At 41.6% G+C, this 25,379-nt stretch overlaps 1 protein-coding gene across 3 annotated transcripts in view; it reads left to right on the plus strand.

The window, feature by feature from the left end:
* Positions 1 to 22,933, plus strand: part of sez6a (seizure related 6 homolog a) — a 203,921-nt gene extending 180,988 nt beyond the window's left edge. Inside the window, exons 10-18 of one of the 3 annotated variants that reach the window (XR_011977612.1) lie at positions 1,493 to 1,689; positions 2,266 to 2,460; positions 6,572 to 6,763; positions 9,967 to 10,161; positions 11,381 to 11,416; positions 12,738 to 12,846; positions 13,997 to 14,096; positions 18,977 to 19,054; positions 22,405 to 22,933. Coding sequence is in view for 2 of the 3 variants with exons in the window: in XM_072658150.1 (XP_072514251.1) it covers positions 1,493 to 1,689; positions 2,266 to 2,460; positions 6,572 to 6,763; positions 9,967 to 10,161; positions 11,381 to 11,416; positions 12,738 to 12,846; positions 13,997 to 14,159 (1,087 nt within the window). In the remaining variant the exon portion in view is untranslated. The other 2 variants (XM_072658151.1, XM_072658150.1) reach the window with 2 other exon arrangements.
* Positions 22,934 to 25,379: the final 2,446 nt, after the last annotated feature.

Here is a 25,379-nt window from a genome sequence, read left to right on the forward strand (position 1 = left end):
TGCCAGCATTCCCTAAAGCTTCTTCTACAGCTGAACGAATTTTGGGTGGAGGATGGATGGATCAATTATCACCACCCAAATCATGAATTCACGCAGTCCCTGAGCTTTCTATTTCTGCCACTGCCTATTATCATTTCCCCTGCAGGTTCAAATAAACACAGTGTTCATTTATAACTGCGGGGAAACCGCTGAACGCCAATTATTCAAAAGTGGTAGAAAGGGGCACCAAATGCAGGCCCTCAGACGCCCTCTTCTGCATTACGAGATGGCCGCGTCTGTTTATCTGAGCAAACGTGGGCCGCTCTTAAAAGTAAACAGTTCAAATAGCCTCAACTTCTGAAGCAGTTCATCAAAATGCAAATGACTCTGAACTAGGGCGGTGTGAATATATCGGCTCTGACCAGGCTTGCCCCGGAGACTCGACAGACCACGCCAAATAGAGCCGATTCCACACAGGCTGGTTAATGACTGGAGAGCTTGCCTGAAGCTACTGCTGCGTTCTTGGTGAGAGTAAGCTAGTCAAATGGGGCTAAAATGGAGCATTATCATAAATGGATCATTTTATTCCCATTACGCAAATACATGCGCGGAACTCTACATATTCATTAGCTGGAGAAAATTTGAATTATTCAGTGTTTATTTCAAGTTGCCGCTCCTCGATTTGGCTCTGGATTTAGATCCAGCACAAAGAATTCCCGCCCAGTGTTCTCGTGCAGATCTCACTGGGACAGGATAGCTGGAAAGGAGGTATCGCTGACATCAAAGCAGACCGGAAAAGTGAACTTTCTCACCTAATTCACTTGTTTTGTTTTGTTTTCATGTCATAAAGCACTTTCAGAGCTTTATCAGCTCTACACCGGCCCTACGGTCTAACTGCTGCTCATCCCAGCAAGGCCTCAGCACTCCACTGGCAAAAACCTCTGAGGCTGGGAACATCATGCGATAGGGGGAGGTCTAACGTTCAGATGGGAATATACAGTAAACAGACTGAAGGGGCGGAGCCACAGACTAAACATCGTACACAGTATATCATCAGTTTCAGCTGCAGCTCATTTACTGATGTTTTTTAGGCTCAGCTCAGCATGGATCATATTGTAGGTTGTTGTGGGATATACTGTTGTGTAGCAGTTCCCACTTTATTATCAGTAGTTATCAAAGGTCAGTTTCTTGGCCTTCGTCTCCGCGCCCTGTCGGCACATGTCGTAAACTTGTCCAAGTCAGATGAAAATTGTCCACCTCCCAAATAATAACACTGACACTGGATCTGTAGTCCATATCGGATCTAACATCTACAGTGCTCCTGTAGTCAGGAACTGACCAATGCAGGATGGCTAATAAATCCAAAATCTAATCAGGATGGCCTACAGTCTGAAATTGTCCAGTACATAAGCGGTCAGTGAATGTAAGGACAAAGCAGGGGTTACCAATAAAGGTGACGGTCACTGTGTGATGGTCACCCTACATAACAATGGTTTTGCCTCTCCTCTCGTAGCCTTCACCTCGGTAAGAATGACGTCTTGACGTTTTACGACGGCGATGACCTCACAGCCAACATCCTGGGCCAGTACAGTGGTGCCCTCCCCAAATTCAGACTCTACACCTCCATGGCTGACGTGACCATCCAGTTCCAGTCCGATCCAGCCACTAACATCTACGGCTACAACAACGGCTTTGTGGTGCATTTCTTTGGTAGGTAGCTCTTTCCGAAATGTTCGCCATTGACATTCCGAGTTATGAACCGGCGTAGTATAAAAAGGGCAGGAAGGGGGCGCTAATTCATTTTTTAACAGGTGAGTAGATGCACAGTTCATTTTTTTCTCAGAAGCCTCATGATGGTAATGACATTCCCATTGTGGCTTGTTTTGCCCAAACATGTCACACTGGCTGAGCGGTGGCCCCCCTCGGCCGCTGGTGTCACAGCTAGCGCTGGTCCTGCCAGCCTGCTTGGCAGTGCCCCACCTTGGCACGTAGCACTGTGAACAATCACTGTGAAAGGATGGCACCGTGCTCTCTGGCTGTGGACTCGTTTACATGCAAAATGGTGCACGCTGTGTCACCTCAGTGCCATGCCTCCTTTCCGTGCCTGTCCACTCGGCTGCACCGGGCTTTTGGCACTCAGCGCGGGTCAGCGCGGTCAGTGGCCAACTGTGAAATTGCTAGTACTGTTCAGCCCTGTTCTAACGATCCGGTTAAAATTGACCAGACAGTCAATCAATTCGAAAATAGCCTGATTAGCATAATGCTAACCCCCGCTTCTGTCCACAGAGGTGGCCCGGAATGACACGTGCTCCGAGCTGCCAGAGATTTCCAATGGCTGGAAGAGCACGTCCCATCCCGACTTGATCCATGGGACGGTGGTGACGTACCAGTGCTATCCGGGCTTCCAGGTGGTGGGCTCTGAAATCCTCATGTGTCAGTGGGATCTCACGTGGAGCGGGGACGTGCCCAGCTGTGAGAAAGGTCAGTGGTGACGGTCAGTCAGGAATTCCTGAGGAACACAACCAGCACTTTTCAACAGTGAGGGACTGTAACCCATCTGATTGATGCACATTAACCTTTAATCGGTTTCTGTCCTCTGATGGACAAGGGAAAGGCTGCCTGCAATATCTGTTTATTTGGGCCTTACTGATGCTGATACACAACAAATCTTGCAGCCGATGGCGATTTTACCTATACTGATTTCAGGGCCTTCACTTTTAGATATGTCCAAATGTTTGTGGACACCCCTTCCAATAAATGCAGTCAACTACTTTAGGTTGCAACCATTGCTGACACAGATTTGCAAATTCACACACACACACAGCTTGTCTAATCCTTGTAGAGAAGTACTGCCAATAGAATAGGACTCTCTGAAGCAGGTAAACATGAACATATTGGCACCATGCTGCCTAATGCCAGGCGTGGGCTAGAGGGGTACAAAGCCTCCCAGCATTGAGCAGCAGAGCAGTGGATCTGTGTTCTCGAAAATGGTAATTCTCTATTCAATACGTCTGGGATGAGTTGGGTAGTTGGCGATAAGGCGGGGTGGTGAGGTCAGTGTCCTGAACTCACTAAAGTTCTTGTCACTGAATGCAATCAAATCCTCACAGCAATGCAACTGGACAGTAGAGACTCCATCAAAAGCAAACATCCACCTACTTACCACAATCCCACTACTCTAGACCACCAAGGATGTCTGCTGTGTTGTGGCTGCAGTTCCTGTCCATGGCATTATGGGTATTGTAGTTGATATATAAGTTATATGAAGTTACAATGCATCTTAGTAATGCATCAATAAATCATCACTCATTTAAAAGCCATAACATTAAAACCACCTGCCGGTGCTCCGGGTGGTTCAGTAGACTAAGACGCGGACACTGTGGCCCAAGGGTTGCAAGTTTGAATCCTGGTCATGCAGCTTCGCCATCAGCAGCCGGGGCCTGAGAGCAGCAGACATGGCCATGCTGTCTCTGGGTGGGTAGAGCGAGGGCTCTCTCCCCTCATCACTATGATTGTGATGCTGGCTAGCTCACACGTCTTTTGGCTGATGTATCAGAGCCGGTGATCTGGCGGATTTCCTTCGAGTGCATAGGCTGCCTAGTAATGCTGCACTGGTATTGGCGGCAGTTTGGAAAGTGTCCTCACCCTCCTAGGGAGCATTGTGAGTGATGTGGGGAGGGTCCTAGTGAGTGGGTGGGTTAATTAGCTCAGCTAAACTATGGAGAAAATACAAAAAACACCTGCCTAATATCGCATAGGTCCCCCTCGTGCCACCAGAACGGCTCAGATCCAGCAAGGTATGGGCTGCACAAGACCTTCCGAAGGTTTGGGTGACAATGATGGAACGTGTGTAGATTTTTTTGATGTCCCGTAATATAACAACGGCACAATACCCACAGCAGCTCTCTCTAACTAGCTGATAAATGGAGCATCCAGTTCACGCTTCCTGACTCACAAGCGTTCCAAGCAGCCATACAGTAGTCATTGTAAAGCACTCTTGTGTATATGGCTCTTACTCATACACCATTCAGATCACAGTCATTTCAAAAGGCATTCAGTTTAATGAGAGATGTCATTAAATGGTGATTAAATTATCTCTCCGTGGGCTTTGTGGAGGCGCATCTGCAGTCGTGCAGTGTTTCAGCGGCAGCGTTTGTGGTGAATTATTCTCGTAAAAGACTCTCCCTTTACTGAGAAATTGTACATTAATGCCTGGCACTTAGCTAGACGGCTGCAGCATCAGAACTGCCGTTAATGTATGTGCTCCATCAAAATCACACTGTGTCTGTTGGCTCTTGATGTGATAAATGTGGCTGAGCGATCATCGCACACTAATAAAAACAACAGATACGTGAAATCAGTGAGTATTCAACGCACAGATAAGCATCTCAAATGAACGTCCGAGGGAATATCTGTCACATACATACTTTGATATAAGAGAAGTGTAATCTCACTAGCACCCTCACTATTCCCCTCACCTGCGTTTTGTCTGTACCCACACCCCCTCATCATTGCTCCCAGCTGTTTCTTGTCTATGCTCTGTGTACGTAGGCCCTGTCTGTTTGTCTTGGCTTTGTCGTGGCCCATTCGCAATCTATATTCTTATCTGTACTTGTGTTCTCGTGAACTTGTAGAACTGTCCACTGTCCATGTACTGTTCCATTCAAAAGTCTGCATCTAGCCAAGTACAGTGAAAATGCCCAGATGTGTTCTTGTTCTGCCCATGTTATCGAAGATGCATATTTTTGGGAGGTGACTTGTGTGGACTAGGGACAGTCAAATATCCTAGAATGCATTTTGCACCACCATGCTGTTCCAGTTGCAGAGTGACCATACAGCATCCTCCCCTCCCATACTTTTATATGTACTAAGCATGCAGATCATTTATCAGGATAGACCCAACCTGAAAATCTGCTCTGATGTTTACAGAAATGTGAGATCTTGCTTGCTTTTCCTAATGCAGAATGACCATATAATGTCCTTCCATACTTAAGATTTTAAAGTCGCTAGTTGACCTTGCCAAGTGTGCACTACCTAGTACACTAGTCCAAACTTTACTTTGAATTGAGAATTTGTCTCCATCTCTGCATCCAGCTAAGTACAGTCCAGAGTGTGTTCTCGTTCTACCCACGATACGAATGATCCATCTGAAGGTGACTTGTGTAGACTTGGCACAGCCAAATATCCCAGAATGCACTATACACCTAGCTACTATTCCAATTCCAGAATGACAGTACTTGTTCTTCCCGTCCTCTGGAGTTTGTACTCGCATGTCGAACTTGCCAAGTTCTGAACTACCAAGTGCGCTAGTCCAAACTTGGCGTACTTTGGGTTGAGAATCCCTCTCGAAGTTTGATTGCACCTGTGACACCAAGGGCCTGTTTATACCTGCCATTAACATGTGTTTTGTATCTGGATAGTATCTGGATCTACATTGACCAGTCACTAAAATGCTTCTCCAGCCTGACCAGATAAGATCCGGTTTTACTTTCACTTGGTTTTACTTTTCACCTTGATTTATTTCCTGTAAACAGTGGTTTCTCATCATGGTCAGTTTAGAGGAACATTCTTTCACATACTAATTAAAAGCATTCATAATAAAGAATGTGCTTCCATCTAGATTGACCTTCAGAGAGCACAGTAAGAAACCTGTGTTTACAGCAACTCTCCCTTATTCTTCATAAACTGTCTGATGCAACAGCTGGAAGGGCTCAATATCCAGCCTGTTCATTTTTAATGTGGGGCATATTGTGTCCTGTGGGCTGCTCTGAGAGTGGACAGCAACAATTCCCCCACATTACGCACCTTCTAGAAGGTACGGAAGGGTCACAGAGTTTACAGAGAGTTTTCTTTCAGATTCTGACGAAGGGCGGCCTTTGAGTTTAATTAACCCCGTTATTACACTTCAGACACACTCAGTTATTAATCATAAAGCCTTTCATGGAACAGCTACTATAAATGATTTAGTAATGTTATATAGTAGTTCTGAGAGCGAGGAACCGGAGTGTGGACTCATTAGAAGAAAAAAAGGTGAAGCATTTAACCAAAAGAAAGCTGGACCAGCTGTTAAGCATGGTTGTGGTAGCCATTCCAAGTAGTTCTGCCATTCCAACTCAATCCCAAATCCCAAAAGTATTGGATGGAGCTCCTTCACTCCAGAGAACACAGCTCCATTGCTCCACTGCCTTTATACCCTTCTAGCTGACACTTGGCATTGGGCACGGTGACCTCAAACTGCTCCAGCGTGCCCCATTCTATTGGCACTGCTCTCCTCCAGAGATTTTACAGTACAAGCTGTGTGGGCACATGTGTGGGAACACGTGTGCCAGCAGTGGGTGCAGCTGAATGCAGCTGAATTCACTGATGAGGAAGGGTGTCCACAGACCTTTGGACATGGTGCATATTTCATCCATGTCTAACACACTAGAATCACCCCAGTCAAAGGCCTTCAGTGTAAATGACCCTTTATAGTTTAAGGGGTTAAATGACTTATGCATATTTGACCGAGGTCACGAACACGTGATCAGCATGTCTAAATTTACTTGTCTGTGTGTGTGTGTGTGTGTGTGTGTGTGTGTGTATGAATCTGCAGTGATGACTTGTCAGGACCCTGGTTTGGTGGAACATGGGCGCAGGGTGGTCACGGGGTCCCGCTTCACAGTGGGCTCCAGTGTTCAGTATGCGTGCAATAAGGGCTACTCGCTGTCCGGCCCAGGAGTGCTCACCTGCTACAGCCGCGACACTGCCGACCCCAAGTGGAGTGAGAGGCTGCCGAAGTGTGTCCGTAAGTACAGAAAAGGGGTCTCACACACACACACACACACACACACACACACAAACACACACAAACAAACTGTTGACGCAGGTAATATCTCTTCTGTATCTGGCTTTTATATATAATAATAGTAGTATATATATAATAATAGTAATATATATATAATAATAGTAATATATATATATATATATATATATATATATATATATATATATATATATATATATATATTTAAGTAAAATGCTTCTATGCATGTTTCCATTTTTCCTGTTTTTCTGTATTTTGCTTTTTGTCATAATGTGAATGTGGCATTTGTTCTTTACATTACAGAATTAAATTTATATGATAAATAGAATAATAGAAATGCTCCAAAATGGTTGAAGCAATAAATATTAGTCCATTGAAAGATTTTTTTCATCTACTGTAAAGTTTCCAGTTTTGGGATATAAGGTTTTAGTGTGACAGTGATGACTGTGTATATATAATTAGGAAAATTAGATATTGGAAAAAAATCTTTTTTCTGCAAAATATATATTGCAAAAATGCAGGATTTGTTAACAGATTTCACCAGAATTCAACATATCAGCATAACAATAATGTGCTCTGTGTATCCAAGATTAGAAAGTACAGTAAATTATATTTACATTAGATTTTGGTAGATTTGGTATTTGGTAATTATGCCATTGCAAATTAGAACAAAAACTTTGTGCAAAAAATTGCATGTTCTGCAACATGGCTATTGTGAATGTGCACAATTTGTGTGTGTGTATATGTGTGTATATATATATATATATATATATATATATATATATATATATATATATATATATATATATAAAGGATTTACCAAACCAGGTGTTGATAGGATGAGAACTCTAAATAATACTAGACTCCATGATGAGAACTTTGGAAATGTTCTAAAGATGAACACAGTGATGGAGAACCACCACCACTTTCTGTAGGACTGTTAATAGTGTTTATTCTATATATATAGAATAATAACTAATGTATAAATGTACAGAATAACAACTAGACATCAACAGGTATGTTTCAGATGTTTTATTCAATATCTCAACTTTCTTGGAAGCAACAGTAAAGCTATTTGTAGTTTAATATTATATAACCTTTAGTAATATTATATAATGATCTATAATTTACTGTTCATCTGTTTACAGCCATTACTGATTAATTTGAAAGCTTGATGTTCTGCAGCTTTTTCAGTCTTTTCAGAATCATCTCCAGCACCAATTTTAGAAATGCATTTTTTTTTAAATAATATTCTTCTATATAGTTTGATCATTTTTATAACTCCCCAGTCTCTTAATTATTACATGAAATCTGGGAAGGTGCTGGGAATTACTTTATCCATTCCTTAGCAACCAGAATGTTTTATGTTATTGGACATCAGAAGAGTGCACACATACACACACACACACACACACACACACACTGCTGATCTCCTTAAATAATTGTAACAGTAAAATCATATAATTTTTATAATTATCGCTCAGCAGAGAAATGCAAATCACAGCCTGCAGAGGTTTATATTGCAACCCTCTATCGCCACCTAGTGGATTTCAGTGGACATTTTTAAACAGGATTATAAAAAACATTGATTAACATTTGATCTTCTGATTAAAATAATAATAGACTCATGAGTGTTCACACTGATATATTTGCAGTCAAATCAAAATTAGGGTAAAAGGTGACGTATGGCTGCAGGTAGAGGTCTGCATAAGGTGGGCTTGTCCGCAGGTCCTGTGTGATCTATGCAATAACACTGGATCCTTAAACCTGTCTAATTAAATAATGTTGTCTTCATATCAGTATTAAACCACATATTTAATAACGTACACATGCTGTTTTCTTTATTGCCAAAGAGCGATGTCCGATGTACGATGTACGTGGCAGCATCCCAACTCACAGTAGTAGTGTGTGGTTTGGGACACAGCCCCCGGAGTTAAAGCTCAGGAACATGGGCAGGTCCACCCAGAGACCCGACCGTGCTCAGCTCTAGCCACAGGACCGCCTATATATGAACCGAACCAGAGTTCCTTCAGAAACGGGCCGAGACTCGTGCTTGGTGAGCACTAAAGGGAGCCAGAAAGGCAGCTTTCACACTTTCTCTAATGAGCCACACTAACAGAGCAGTCGCACCAGGGTTCATTTCAATCCTACCAAAGCATGACGAGGATGAACACACCCGTAAACGGGGGTCTTGGGACCCTGAAAGAGTCCCCAATTGTTTCTGAGCTGGTGTAAACGCTGGCAGGAGCCGTCACGTGGTAAATCAACTAACATCACCGTAAAATCTAGTCCAGCGAGACCAAAAGTAGTAGACCAGCAAACAAGAGAGGGCTCTGGACTCCATCAGTAGGCCAGCAGATTGCTGAAGTTCCTGAAGTTTTAAAAGTTTAAAGACCCTCCACAAGCTGTAGGCCAGCACCGCAATATGGAGGGTCTGTCAAACGAGATGTGAATGCCTGAATGTGAAGAACCTTCTAAAAGTTTGAAGAACCTCTACGAGATGTAGAGGTTTATAGTTTGTGGAGCTTCTTTAAACCTTTACAAGATGTGGGTGAGTGTGCAGAAGACCTCCACATACGCTTTTCATCTGTGACATCGTTCAAAGAACCCTTGGTGGCACCTTTAGCTACAACACAATTATGTACACTGTATGGACAAAAGTATTGGGACACCTGCTCATTCAATGTTTCTTCTGAAATTGAGGGTGTTAAAAGAGTTGACCCTGCTTTTGTTGGAGGAACTGTTTCTACTGTCCAGGGAGAACAAAGCTTTCTACTAGATTTTGGAGAAGCGTTGCTGTGAGGATATGATTGCATTCAGCGACAAGTGTTAGTGAGGTCAGGATGTTGGATGATGATCACCATCCCATCTCATCATCCCCAACTCCCCAACTCATCCCAAAAGTACTGGATGGAGCATCAACACCATCATTCCAGAGAACACAGTTCTCCCACTGCTCCACAGCTAAATGCTGCTGGGGGGTGTGTGATACCCCTCTAGCCCACACCTGACATTAGGCTGCATGGTGCCAGTAGGTTCATGTTCATCTGCTTAAGAGATGTGCCAGAGAACATCTACACTACACTCCTGTGATGATGTTGTAGGATTGTTGGGGCCCATTTTGCATCAGGCTGCTCTTGGGCTAAACTCACTAGTATGTCCTGTATGTCCTATGTGTTTTCCAGCTGAGCGGTACGAACCCTGCAGTAACCCCGGTGCTCCGTCTACTGCCATCCAGAACTCAGAGAAAGCCTTCTTCCAGGCTGGGGACACGCTGACCTTCACCTGCCGCCCTGGCTATCAGCTCCAGGGGGAGGCCACCATCCGCTGCCTTCCGGGACATCCTTCTCAGTGGAGCGGGCAGCCCCCTGCATGCCGGGGTAGGAACTAGGTCCACCCTTTTCGAAATACCTACCTCATATTTATTTATATTGGTCAGCATAGAGGTGTAGTATTAAATCCATGACATCATTCATTGACAAAAGTATTGGGACACCTGATCTTTTATTGTTTCTTTTGAAATAAAGAGTATTGAAAGGGTTGACCCTGCTTTTGTTGGAGGAACTGTCTCTACTGTCCAGGGAAGAAAAAGGCTTTCTACTAGATTTTTGGGGAGCACTGCTGTGAGGATTTGATTGCATTCAGCAACAATAGTGTGTTAGTGAAGTCAGGATGTTGGACGATCACCATCTTACCTCATCATCATCTTCATCCTCCCCAACTCATCCCAAAAGTATTGAGAGTATGGAGCACCACCCACCACACACACAGTTCTCCCACTGCTCCACAGCTCAATGCTGGGGGGCTTTATACTCCTCTAGCCTGAAGCCTCATTAGGCCTTATGGTGCCAATAGTTTCATGATGATCTGCTGTAGAGAGTTCTATTCTGCTGCCAGTACTTCTCTACAGGGACTGGGTGTCAGCAGTGGGTGAATTACATGGGGTGTCCACTAACTTCTGGGCATATACTGTAGGTTAAAAGTAGGTGCAGCCAACAGTGGGTTTGTGGTCAGAGATTGACCGCTGATGATGGGCTACTGGACAGCTGACACAATCTCTACACCAGCAGGTTGGAGGTCTAAGGGAAGGGTTTCTAATAAAGTGGCCAGCGAGATTAAAAGTCAAACAGTGTGAGGCTGAGATTCAGACATGGCCAGGACATTAAAAAGGCTAAAGCGCTCACAGGAAGCAGTTCATGCTAATAAGCTGGAGGGAAGAGCACTTTTTTTTTAACTGGAAGTTTTTAACTGCTGTTTTTATCAAGCTATCTCAGCTCTTACATTTTTAATTGAAGTCATTAGTTTAATCGAAAGCTGATTCAACTGATGTTTCCTGCTTAAAGCTGTCGCAAATTGAATAGCACCGTTTAGACCACGCTGCTGCTGAGAGGCCGTTTGGGGGGAAATGAGAACACTTAATCAAAAGGCCTCTTTTAATAGTCTCCATTATTTTAAGTGCCTTAAGTCTTGTCAGCGTTCTAAATCATCTTATTTTCCACGCAGAGACTGATTTTAGCTAGTAATTCATTTTTCAGGCTGGTTTTATATGCTTCCGGTGTTTCAATTACACTTCTAAAAATTGCCTTTTCTCCTTCGTAGCTGCCGGGGGAGATGTTAATGAGCGCAGATTGGACGGTAAGGTTATCTTTCACAATGGAAGACTTCATCAAATGATTCTGGCTCACAGGCGTGTTTTGGGAGACGGTTCAGCTAGTTTAGAGGTTTCAGTTATTAGAATTACTGCTACTGCCTCATATATCCTTTGTTTAAAAAATAAAAGCCTAGTCTTAAACTTCTAGTCCCTACTATTACATGCTAGAATTATTAATCAGGGCCTACAGAGATGCTAGGCTAACATTGCTAACCAACACTGGACTTAGACTGTCTCCAGTCGGAATTTATGTCTTTTGTTTTATTTGTTTGTACATTTTTGTTTCTTTTTATCCCAATTTCATTCTGTCAATTACACCAATTGACTGTGACAGATTTGAATATACTTTATTTTATTTAGCAAAAAGCTGCATCAAAAAAAAAATCTAAAATAATTTCATAAACCTTTCATTAAAAAAACTTGATTAATATAAATATAATACATTATTTTAAGACTTAATCAAATGATTCTGGCTCACAGGCGTGTTTTGGGAGACGGTTCAGAGGTTTCACTTATTAGAATTACTGCTACTGCCTCATATATCCTTTGTTTAAAAAAAGCCTAGTCTTAAACTTCTAGTCCCAACTATTACATGCTAGAATTATTAATCAGGGCCTACAGAGATGCTAGGCTAACATTGCTAACCAACACTGGACTTAGACTGTCTCCAATCAGAATTTATTTTCTTTTGTTTTATTTGTTTGTACATTTTTGTCCCAAATTCATTCTGGCAATTACATTGATTTACTGTGACAAATTTTAATGTGTTTTATTTTATTTAGCAAAAAGCTGCATTAAAAAAAATAGAAAATAATTTCATAAAACTTGTCTGGATAAACCTTTTATTTAAAATCTAAGAGAAAACTGGATTAATAGAAATATAATACATAATTTCAAGACTTAACTTAGAATTACTGCTACTGCCTCATATAGTGCAGGTGTAGGTTTAATAATATTAGAATTTGATTAATAATTCTAGCATGTAATAGTTGGGACAAGTTTAAGACAAGGCTTTTTTTTTTTAAAAAACAAAGGAAATCTAACCTACACCTGATTTATTAACTAGTCTTCATGTGCTGCATCTGTGTCACACTGTCCATTACCACAGACCATCACTGGCTCAGAGAAGCCAGAGGTGGAAAACACTTGACTAATTGGACTTGGAGACCTGAGGTGGACGTAAACGCAAAGCAACCCAGAAACCAAAGAAACACAACAGGTTAAGCTGTGGGGTCCACAGAACTAGGATCTGACCCCTGATCTGTGTAGAATTACAGTTCTTACACGTCTGTTGTTTTCATCTAGTGGTCAGCTCGGACGCTGGGGCTGAGGGCACCAAAATTGCCATCGCCATCATGGTTCCTGTTGCGGTGGTGTTACTGGTAATCTTGGGCATTTACCTCTACTTCTCAAAGTGAGTAGCCTCACCGCAGCGGTTTCTTTCTCGAAGGCATTATAGCTATCTGTTCCTGAACGTTTGCTCCAGTTGAACAGTTTGGAATCACTTTTCTTGTTGGGAGTGTTAGATATTGCTCCTGTCCCACAAAAAGCTTTGTATCTCCATTTTGGCCATTTTTCCACATTTTTTCACCTTTTTTGACAAAATGTGAATCTGGCAGTTGTTCTTTTTTAAAAGTTTCATGGTAAACAGAACAATAGAAATGCTCCAAAATGACTTAATAATAACTTATGAAGAATTTATAAAGTTCTATAATGGTCTTTTCCTTCTCTGTGAAGTTGACATTTTTGAGATACAAGGCAGTGACGATATATAGCTTAAAACGGGGCATCTAAGAAAATGAAAAATCAAATGTACAGCCATTTATCTGGGCAGAGTGCAAATAGTTTTATTTTTGAACATAGTTTTATATTATTTAATAGATGCCAAATGTTTTTTTTTATATTTATTTAGTTTAATATGTAAGTAAAATAAGTAAAAAAACTAACTGTATGTTATCTGCTGACTGCTTTGACAATCAAGAATTATAGTTCTAATGCAGTGAATTTCTACATTACCTCATTTCTACAGTCCTAATTTCAGTTTCATTTATCATTTTATTTTATTTGATAAAACTGTATTTTATATTATTTTATATATATTATTAAATATGAATATGTATTATTAATTAAGTGATTTAAGCTATACAATTAAAATAAATTAAAATAAAATTTTATAAAAAATCTATAAATTAAAAATACAAATAAGATATTTTAATTTTATAGCTCAAATTACTTAATCAATAATATATATATTAATCCATATGAAATCATATAAAATAGTTTTATAAAATAAAATAAAAAGATAAATGATATACTGAAGTTAGGACTGTAGATATGAGGTAATGTAGAAATTCACTGCATTAGAACTATAATTCTTGATTGTCAAAGCAGTCAGCAGATAACATACATATAATGTAGAAATTCTATAGCTCTATTCAACTATAATTCTTGATGTTATCCATTAAGTCACTGGTTTCTATTATTGTTTCAAACTTTTGAACAGTGGTGTAAGTATCAGGCAATAAAGGCCAAACGTAAACTTCGACCTTTCTGTTCTGCTGTAGACTCCAGGGGAAGACCCTTCACCTGCCCACCTCGTCTTTACCTCCATACGACAACATGACAGAGGAGTCCGCTTTTGACAACCCCATCTACGAGACCGGAGTAAGTATGGACGCCCTGAACCTCCGAGACGTGGACTCCCAGAACACCGTGGTCCTTTCCTGACTGTTCTTCACCTCCAGCTCCACTTCCCTCGCCTGCCCTACCATCGCATGAGCAGCAGAGGGAGACATACTTCATTTCACTTCCATCCCCATCCGAGATTCCTCACCTTCATCACTTTACTGATCAGTTCAGCTCTAATTAAGAAGACGTTCCCTGTTCTGTCTGAACTGGAGACTGGGTGGTCTGTGAAGCTACTAAGCTGTCACTCTGAGGTCTGATGAAGGGGCTGGATTCCTCTGGTGAATGTTTCCTCAGTATTTCTCATGGCAGTACTCTTAGTCTGAAGGCTGGAGTCAAGAACAACATTGAACCACGATTGTGGTGATATTTGATATTTTGATATTTGGTGTCCGAAACAGCACCTTAAACCTTGTGGTCCTCCTCCAAGTGTGCAACAAGAGTGCATAAGGGAGCGAAAGTTTAAAATCTGCCCTTCTTTACCACGTTTTTCAGACAGCAGAACAAACCCATCCTCTCTGTTCAGTCCCAGCCTGTAACGCAGCCATTATTCAGATCCTTGTGGTCTTTTAAACCTTTTCCATGAGTCATATCATTCAGTGTTTGTGTTCATTTCATGATTGTGGATTTTAAAGGAATAGTTTGACGAAAAATGAAATTAACATGATTGATCACTGAACCCAGATGCTGTCGATCACCCAATACTGGTTCATTTTTTCCTATTTTTCACCCATTTTCTCCCCAATTTGGACCACCAATTACCTAACCTGTACATAATCTCCCTATTGAGGGCGGACTAGCACACACTGGCAAGTCACTAATTTTACAAACTGCCGCCAAAGCAACACCACCGGGCATACTCAGCTCCAACGCACCAGCCTGCAGAGGCAGCACCGCACCAAAGTGGGGGGGGGGGTGCGGGTCGACATCTACCCACCCTGGAGAGAGCAAGTCCAATTGTGCTCTCTCTGGCCTCGGCTGCTGATGGCTAGCAGCATGACTGGGATCCGAACCAGTCCGCTGGACCACCCTTTCTTTAGTTGAATACAAGAGATGCTAGGCTAAGACTGTCACCAATCTGAATTTATTTCCTTTGTTTTATTTGTTTGTACATTTGTTTACCTTTTTTATCCCAATTTCGTTCTGGCAATTACAACAATTGACTGTGAAATTGGTCAAATTTAAATTTTTAATTTTTTATTTATCAAAAAGCTGCGTCAAACATTTTTAGAAAATAATTTCATAAAACTTGATGGATAAACCTTTAATTTAAAAATTTAAGAGAAAACTGGATTAATAAAATTATAATACATCATTTCACATCCCACAGCCCTGAACAACGGTTCAGAATGGAAGATGCTAGGCTAATATTGCTAGCAAACACTGGACTCAATCTCACTCCTGTAAATAGAGGCGGTGGCTGACTTTGCACATATCCGAGAAGACATGCGTTAAGTTCTTACCCTCCTTGTGTCGGGAGCATTGCTGGTGCTAGATAGAGCTACGAACGGGTGGGTAAACTGGCAGTTCCAAATAAAAAAGGGACAAAAAGGGAAAAATTTGACAAACAAATAAAACTAAGGAAGTAAATTGAGATTGGTGACAGTCTAAGTCCAGTGTGTTTTAGCAATGTTAGCCTATGTAACATGTCTAGGCTGGTCGACTGCGTCTGGGGTCAGTGATCAAGCATGTTCATCTCATTTCTCGTCAAAAGATTCCTTTAAAACAGGGCAGTGGGGTGTGATGATGTGCATGTTTGTGTTAATTTCCATAATATTTCTATAAGTTACAGCTTTCTATGAAAAGTGCAGTTTCAATATGTTTCAATCAGTTATAGGAACTTATAGATTATTTAGTTTAGGGCTGTGACAGACAGTAATACAGTCATTAGTTAGTCTGATGATTGATTGGATGATTATTCTGTTAACAATACAATCTAAACCAATAAATAAATACATATAATACAAATAGATTTAAATGATTAATAACAAACCATGCAGATATTTTACTGGACAGAGCTCAACTATGAGCTGATCCTTTAAAAAGACACTATCATTAACACGTGCAGTAAAACGTAAAACTACTGTAGGGCAGCATTTGCCTACATAAGCCTTTTATAACAACTGACTTTAACCATACATTAACATGGGCCCCTCAACACAGCAAGGCTTATCACACACTGAGGTGTATTACTCATTACTCAGTAACTACAGGGTCTTCCTCACAAACTGGTGGGGCTGTTCTCTGCTAATAGAGGTTTGTAATAACACTTCCGGCCCACCGGCGGGACGTAGGCTGCATAAGGGATTAATAAAGGCTTATTAAGTAAAGTGCCCATTGTCAGAAGGGCAGTTTCGTCCGTCGTGATGTCTTGTGATGTCAGGCCAGAAAGTGTCCTGATGCTGATTAGAACGAACCTGTATAAGCTATGTTTATGTACAGTATGTTCATATCAGTTGTCAGTGAAAGGCTTATGTAGGTGTAGGTATAGTGTAGTAGTGGCTCTTCGCATTGCAACAGTGAAGCGTTACCAAAGACTTTACACCCTTAGTCTCAGCAGTGAGGTTAAATGAAGATGCAGATAAAATCAGTGGTCAGGGTGTGCTGTTGACAGAAGAGCACACCCTGTGGTTGGTGTGGAGCAACTGGTTACACCACTACCAGCCAGTGAGCTACCATACCATGTGGGGGACTGGGGTTCAATTCCCGATCTGGGTGACTGTGCTGCGCTACACCAATAAGAGTCCTTGGGCAAGACTCCTAACACTGCATTGGCCCACCTCTGTAATACGAGTTACCTTGTAGGTCGCTCTGAATAAGAGCGTCAGATAAATGCCATGAATGTAAATGTAAATGTAAGAGCACAGGTTTGGGTGCTGATCTTCTCAGTGAACTCCGGACACTGTATGGATCTGCTAAGCTCCACCAAAGAAGGACTGATTAGAACTGGAAACACTGGCCTCCTACTGGAGAGGATTGGAAGTGGTTAAGCTAACACACACCCCCACCCATCAAACCGCTACGCCCTGTTTATCTGTTTATCTTCTCTTGATTCTATTCTGCATATTCTTCAACAAATAAACCCCTACTGCTCAGACGCTCACATGCACATATTATTTTGCACTGCGTCCCACTGTATCACAGATGCGTATGTGTTAGCCCCGTAAAACCATGGCAAGTTATCATTGCAGAATGTGTATTTTAATCATTACAATCTTTTTCATTAAAGTACAGGTGATGAGTCTATTAATCGTGTCAGCAATAATCTGGTATTCACTGGATAAATGTTCATTGTCAGCTCAGGAGGTAAAAAGAAAAGGCCTGTCCTAAAGTCCACTCCTGCGGATGGTGTTTTTTATTCAGGTGGACCCATTTCCAAAAGTCTAAAAAGTGTGTGAGGGCTCATTGCGGCTGCAAGTGTGTGAAAATGTAGCTCTTAGGGGTCTAACAGAGTGCCGTTATCCCTATCTGTATTTGCTTAGTGTCTGTAGCTCTATTCAGAAGTGGGTGTGGCCTAAATGTCTTTTATGTTTAAGAGTCAGCTAACAGGTTATCCCAATATATTGAAACAATAGGACAGGAGACAGAGTGTGTTATCCTGAACTGACAGCATGGTTGTGAAGAATTTAGCTAATATGTGTAATGTTAACATATCCTTCCGCCAAATTCTAGTTCCTTAACAAGCAGCTTGATGCTCCACTCGCGTAACCTTCCTCAGCTCTGTACACAGGCCGACCTGTAGTGTATTTTCTTGTCCGTTTGTAAAGGTGCACGTATTTGTCACTGCACAGCAAAATGTGTCCTCCGCATTTAGCCCATCTGTGGTAGTGAACACACACTCACACACACACTAGTGAGTTAGGGCCAGTGAGTACACACACACAGAACGGTGGGCAGCCAACTCCAGTGCCCGGGGAGCACAGAGGGTAAAGGGCCTTGCTCAAGGGCCCAACAGTGGCAGCTTGCCGAGCCTGGGAATCAAACCCACAACCCTGTTATCGACATCCCGGCGCTCCAACCGCTGAACCACCACTGTTTTGTTGTTATTGTGTTTTCTCGTCTTATTTATTGTTGTTATTATAGTGTTTCCTTTAGCTCAGGGCATTTAGCTACGTTCCTTCTTGGGTTCTTAGCACTATTTGATCAGCGGAGTGATACAGCGATTGTGAAACAACAGCAACGCTTCCAGACCGATCGGCTTGCGTGGTCGGAACTAACTGTTAACTGTAAATCACGTTTATGAACGACAGAGAGCAAAGAATATACTCAATAGATTTTATTTATTTATTTAGATATTTATTTAGATATTTATTGGAAACCTGCATCAGAGCTCTGCCTCCCTGGTGCGTAAAAGGAGTTTAAAAAAGGATATTTTTTAAAAATGTAAAGAAATATGATTAATCAGTGACAGCATGCTAGACAGAGAGCTGATTACTGAATTTAAATGAGCTGTTTGGGTGGAGGTCCTGCTAGTACAGAGTATGACATAGAGGTCACACAGCCAGAGCTGCAGCGCTATTGGTCGGGCAAATTTACTCGTCCAGACGAATATTATGAAAATGCATGGGAATTCACGGACAGTAGATTACTTAGAGTGTCCATGGGAAATAGGAGGCCCCTGAACACCCCAGGGACACCAAACGCATGTGTGAACGCTGGGACAGGCCAACAGAGTTGAGTGGGGTCTACCGCACTGCTCGTGGTCCCGCTGTAAACGCACGGCTGTGGACCATGAACTATGAGAACTGAAGATTTCCCATGATGTGTCTTAATCTCTCTTTGCATCTACGCTACCGTCATGGACCACCATTGGCCGGACCCCGCACCCTTCCCCACTCCCATACTCCCTCCTCCATCAGTCGCGACTGGCCTTCCATAATAACTAACGGCTCTGTGTGTCTGTCCCTGTGTGACCGCACCATCAGAAGAGCAATGAGGTGAGGCTTCCTGATGGAGGCGCATGACGGCACTAAGGCACGGCATCCCTGTCTGATCACCACCGGCCACCGCATGACCGTGTCCTCCAGTCGCTTCTGTCCATTACAAAACGTGCACTACAACTGTCTGCAATACTGCCCATCAAAAGTTTGGGGACACTTGGAATTTGTGATTTTTTTTTTTTTTATTAAGCTTGTTTTCTTTGTCGGTTTGCAGTAATTTAAAGGAATAGTTGGGTCAAACATCAGATGAACCTGGTTGATCACTGATCTCAGATGTAGTCGACCAGTCTAGACGGGTTCGGTATCTGAAGTTTGCCTCTTTAGTTTAGATATGCTAGGCTAGCACTCCTAACAAACACTGGACTTAGACTGTCACCAATCTCGGCTCTGTGTCCTGAATCTTTTATTGTAAAGTAACAGTACAAATCAAACGTTACTCAAGGCCGAGAAGGCAAGGCCAAAGACCTCATGCTTTTGATGGGTTGTGTATTTACAACAAAAACATACCAATAATAATCTTTTTATTATTATTCTAGCAAGTCAAGTTTTCATTTTCATTCATTTTTATGTCTTAATTTTTTTGCACTCTGTTACTTTTCATCAGGGAATTTTTTCTGTATTTGTTTATTTGTTTGTTTGTTTGTTTGTTTGCACCCACCTTAAGCCACGATCACACTGCCTTTTGGACGTGCCTGTGAGTGGGGCCGTAAATCATTGGCGTAAACAGCCCTCTATTGAGGTTCAGTAGTTTCACAAACCAGCTAACGCTCTATCAGAGCTATTAAAAACCCCAGAAGGAAAGAGAATTACCCTCTAATCCCACCCCCCCAACTGACTGAGTACCATGCCGTCCCTCGCCTGCACTGTATTTTCTAATCTGCACGAAAAGAGCTGTAGAAAATCGAATGTTTTTGAAATCGTAACAATCAGCGCTTCCTCCATGTTGGCTCAGACAGAGCAGAGACAGCACCGAGCGTGTCATAGGCCACACATCCAGAGCTGCAGCGCTATTGGTCGGGGGGCAAATTCATGTGTCAAATTCACCAACATTGAATTTGATGCGAAAGTTTGCAGCCTAAATTATTCACCCGGAGGTCGTATATGTGTAATTTGCCCATCCTGGAGAATCTTATTGAAATGTGTGGGATTCTGTATGCAGGAATTCACAGACAAAAAAAGTGTGGCCGTGGCTTTATGTTAGAAGTCATGTGATGCGTCGGATTAATATTACACATTCATTACATGCGAGACCTGCTTCTATCAAATACATTACCATTCAAAAGTTTGGAATCACTAGTCATATTAACCCCTTATGTTCTATTTATTATCTTTTATCTTTTATTAGTAATCGGTAACTACAGGCAAAGCAGTGCAAACTGAGGCACTGAGGCATTCCTAAATTACGGCATTGGGGGTAAAAGCCAGGAACCACTGGATTAGGAACAACAATTTTTTTTTTATATAATTTTTTTAAATTATTTAAAGTGATTGTTATGGAATATTCCAGACTCAACATAACAGAAATGTCTAAATATATAATAAATATATGTATGTAATTATATTTCATGTATTTTATCATGTAATTATCTATTTTAACATTTTCTGCCTCAAAACATGATCAGCACTTTTGAAATACAAGACATAGACATGTGGGTTCTTTCTTTTTATGAAGACACTGATTCCAAACTTTTGAACAGCAGATTATGTGTTTAAGCTGTTTGTTTTAATAAAGTCAACTTGAGCAACAGATGGGTTTAAGTTTAATAACCAATTTCAGTGAGATTTCTAACATATTTTGTGAAATCATCATTAGGCTCTTCACTTTGTATCTACCAGAGAAAAGCATCGTAATAGAAAATTGTTGGCCTCATTCACCAACCGTTTTTAAGAATTTCTTATTAAAACACACTTTTTTTTTCTTTTTTTTTTACAAAGATTCTGACATTCAGCAATGCTTTCTTATTTATGACTTGTTCAATTTATGAGGATCCATCAGAGCAGGGCTGTGAACAATTCTGTGCTTAAAAAACACACCATGAATCTGACCTAGACTTTTATTTTGTTATTAGGACGTTATTCGATTATTACGATGTTGTTAGGCTGTTATTCGACTGTTATTAGGACGTTATTCCATTGTTATTAGGGCGTTATTCGACTGTTATTAGGACGTTATTCGACTGTTATTAGGATGTTATTAGGACGTTATTCGACTGTTATTAGGACAAATGTAAGAAAATTCTTAAGAAGCGGTGACTAGTGGTGAATAAGGCCTATTGTTTTGACTGAGTTTGTCAGAGTTGCTGTACTTACTGTACAGATTGTTTGATCAATCTGAAACAGACATACCCTGCATGTCCAAAAGCATCCAGACACACTTAGACTGAGTTTACACCTGGTCACTTTATTCATCTCAGGTATCAGGGTTATATCTGGATAAGGCCAAGCACTTAAAAATGCAGGTGTAAAAACGCACCCGACACATTAAAACCAGACACAAATCCGATCACTCAAATGAAAGGCTTCTCCAAGGAATCTGATCTGAGATGCATTTGAGTCGTGTAAACAGTGTATCGGACAATATTCACACCCAAAACCCCTCCCAGTACAACCATGTGCATGTTCCCTCCCACACAGCAATCAGATTTCAGTCTGACTCACCAAAGATGCATTTGAGTACCAGATGAGTCCAGATAATAGTCACATTAAGTGACCAGGTGTAAACGCTGTCTTAGTAAATTAAGCCACGTTAAGGTCCACTGATATAACGTTAAGGTTCTACAGCAGGTTAAGGGTTCTTCTTAGAACCTTTGCATTATGTGGAGGTTCCTTAAACTGTTCTCTAAAGCTGTTGTGTGTGCTCAAATATTGTGTTCCTGGCGATCCTCAGAATTGGTCCAGATTTGTGCTTCAAGCAAAAATGTGGACTATCTGGGGGTCCCTGAGTACTGATTGAGAACTGGATGGGTCTCCAAAGCACCCTCACTGGAAGCTTATTTAGCGAACCAAAGGTACTACTGTTTTAAAAGCCTAAGGTCACCATGCCCCAATGCTAAGCCTTCGCTAAAGGGTTATAAAGCTCTCCAGCAGTGGAGCTGTGTTCTCTGTGTATCTTTACAATGGAGTGCCAGAGCACAGCAATGTTTTAACATCTAGTGTAAATCCTTCTTAGAGGAGGAGAGAACCTTACTGCAGCGAAGACGGACAAACTCCTTATTAACACTTATTAATGTAATGAGCAGGTGTCTACAAACTTTTGGACATACAGTGCAGTTCAAGTAGGCCCACTTTACTTATCTTTACTTTAGCCTTGATGATGAAGTCTTTGACGAATGTGTTTATCGTTGCAGGACACGAGACAATATGAGGTGTCCATTTAGAGACTGTTCAGCAGTGGCTGTCTGTGTTCTACACTTCTCCTCTTCAATGACAGCTCTTCCTCCTTCCTCTTTCCCCAACGCTTCTCGGTCCCCTCCCTCCGCTGAGCTCTTGTACAGTAAATTTGTTCCTCCAGAGGACTTCTGCAAAAACTGGAAACATGGTGGACAATATAACGTTATTTTTGTAGCGCTTCAGCAATGTCTTCTTCTTCTTCTTTTTTTTTTTTCAACGAGCACAAAGCGTGAGAGTACAGACAGTACAGACAGAGGGACAGTATCAGAGTGCTTTTCCAGGTCTGTATCCACAGGAGATGGGATGTGCTTTGGACTCGAGAGTGAATGAGTGCCCAGAGTTATCTAACTACGCCACAGCGACACTCTGAGACCAGTGTTAATACCATCGTTACTCAGTCTATTTACGACATTGGTGCCGCTGAATGTCTGCATGGGGGTTCTCTTTCCTAAACACTTTGTAAATAAACTGACCGTTCAAAACCTAGACGCTTTGTGTCCTTTGTGTGCAAATAACCCGTGAGGGGATGCGGAGTAGGCCGGGTAAGTAGGGGTGAGATTTTATTGCTATCGTAAGAAATCAGTCACAGTTAGAGGTGCGCTGATCCGATACTCAATGTCGGTATTGGTCCGATGCTGGCTAAACTCACTGGATCAGATATCAAGGGGAATGTGACCCTAAATGTGAAGAGGTCAGCAGAAGGCCTGCCCCTTTAGATGCTACTTTTACTACTGGGTTCACCTGCCTGATCTCGCCTCGCGGGGAACTCCCGGTAGGAGTGGTGGCCCAATCTGCTTCCTGCCTTATAGTAGTTGAAGTGCCCTCAGCTGACTATTAGTGTGGGGGGGTGGGGGGGTACCTGAGGGGGACAGAGATTTATGGTTTAGTAAAGTTCAACTGTGCTCACGTACCGGTTATGCATAAAGAAATAGATATGGATTAGGGTTGGGGTTACAGGCTCAAAAGGAGAAGGAAAGAGACCTGTGAGAGGACAGGGTGGTACAGGCGGCCTTGTGCTGCTGAGAAGCCAGGGATAGATGTATATTCATAAGGGACTGCAGTATCTGATGAGCGAGGAATGGTGGTCTGATGTCCTGATGTACTGGTTTACTTTTTAGTAATGTTTCTATTCTTTTTTTTTACACTTTCTTTTCTCTTTTTTTGGTGTGGACGATAATAAATTCGAGTTTTGGAACTTCCCTGGATTCCCTTGGTCGTCCTTTTTGTGGTGTTCATGCCCACACACAATACGTAAATCCATTTCTACACTAAACTATTGCGCAAATGCATGCTTCAAGCCTACATGCTGTTATTCTAGGCCTCATAACTCAGGATAAGTGTAACTTACAGACTCATATACATACTATAACAAGCAGCAGGACTGACCCTATCCAACCATGCCTTTATAGTCTTTACAAGAAATCACTACAATTGCAGGTGTGAAATAAGGTGTGATAAACTTGTACTGTTAATATTTCTCAAATATCTGAAATTCAGATGTATGTAATTAGCATATAATGTCCTACAAATAACATGGTGTGACTATTATTATTATTATAAAAATTTATAAGAGACCAATTTATGTCAAGATCTCAAAAAACAATTTAAATAAATCCCGCAAAATCGGCCTTGGATTGTATTGGCTTGCTATCAGTATCAGCAGAAGGTTGTGGGATCCAGCCACCCCTAGTCACAATTTGCCGTTCTGGGATTACAGTAGTACTGAAGTAGTCAGTCCTTAAAGGAGCAGTTCGGCCTTAAAATAGCTTTAAATATCGTCGCTGTCCAACTTAAAAAACATGTATCTCCAGAATGATTGATTTTACAGGAAAGGGTAAAAATCTTCTGATCTCTCCATTGTCCATTTGTCCAGAATTATTCACACAGTGTACAGAAGCAGCTACAGGGTTCAAACCATGTGGGGAAAAAAAACTTAAAATGGACAAAAAAATGAAGATACATGTTTTTCATTGGACAGCAGTGAAATTGTATTTATTGTGTTGTGTAATATTCAATAGTGCAGGCTTGAACTGATAGCATTCACTGTTTTATATTATTTGACTACAGTACCCAGGGAATCCCCTACCCTCCCTTTATTTTGAAGAGTCTAAGGTCACCATGCCCAAAGCCAAGCCTCAGCTAGAAGTGTATGAACTGGGCTGTGGAGCAGTGGAGCTGTGGAGCTGTGGAGCTGAGTTCTCTGGGGGGATGGAGCTCCACCCAGGACCTTTGGGATGAGTTATGGTGGCATTTGTGATCCAGAACTAATCATCCAACATCAGTACCTGACCGTATGAATGCTCTCGCAGCTAACTTGCAGCAAACTTGGGTAGCATAGCATAGCTGATAGGCATGAAGTAAAAACACAGGGGTCAAACAGCCCGTCCTCCAGCGTTGACCAGTAAAGCGCTTCTAAGGTTCCTCCCACCTGGAAAATACATCAACAGAAGGGGGTTTTCTAGTGTTTAAGGTGAAAACGAGCTTATAACAGAGGCAGGGATGGATTTTTAATTTAGGCCGGATAGTCTCTTTAAAAGACACTGCATTTATCAAGACTACAGCTAAATGAATCGTGTTTAGTTGGACAGAGAGCTGCTCAGTACATGCTGAGTAAGGAAAATCATTGAATTTATAGTTTTGCACAGCAGCATTTGGCAGAAATTGGTAATAAATAAATAAATGAATAAATAGGCTGTGTCAGCAAACTTCAGAAAACACACTATTCTGTCCAATACTGTGTGTCCTGAGTTAATGGAGATGTTATACCTGCTGTATAACCTCTGGGAGAAGTGCACACTACTACAAAGCAGAGATTGCTTGGTTGCCTCTCATAGACTGCCCTCCAGAGGGCTGATGTGGTATAGCAACATCATAATAAAGACAAATATGATCAAAGAACTTCAAACACAAGTCAACATCCAGCATTGATTAC

Source organism: Salminus brasiliensis, chromosome 16, assembly GCF_030463535.1.
Source record: "Salminus brasiliensis chromosome 16, fSalBra1.hap2, whole genome shotgun sequence".
NCBI lineage: Eukaryota > Metazoa > Chordata > Actinopteri > Characiformes > Bryconidae > Salminus > Salminus brasiliensis.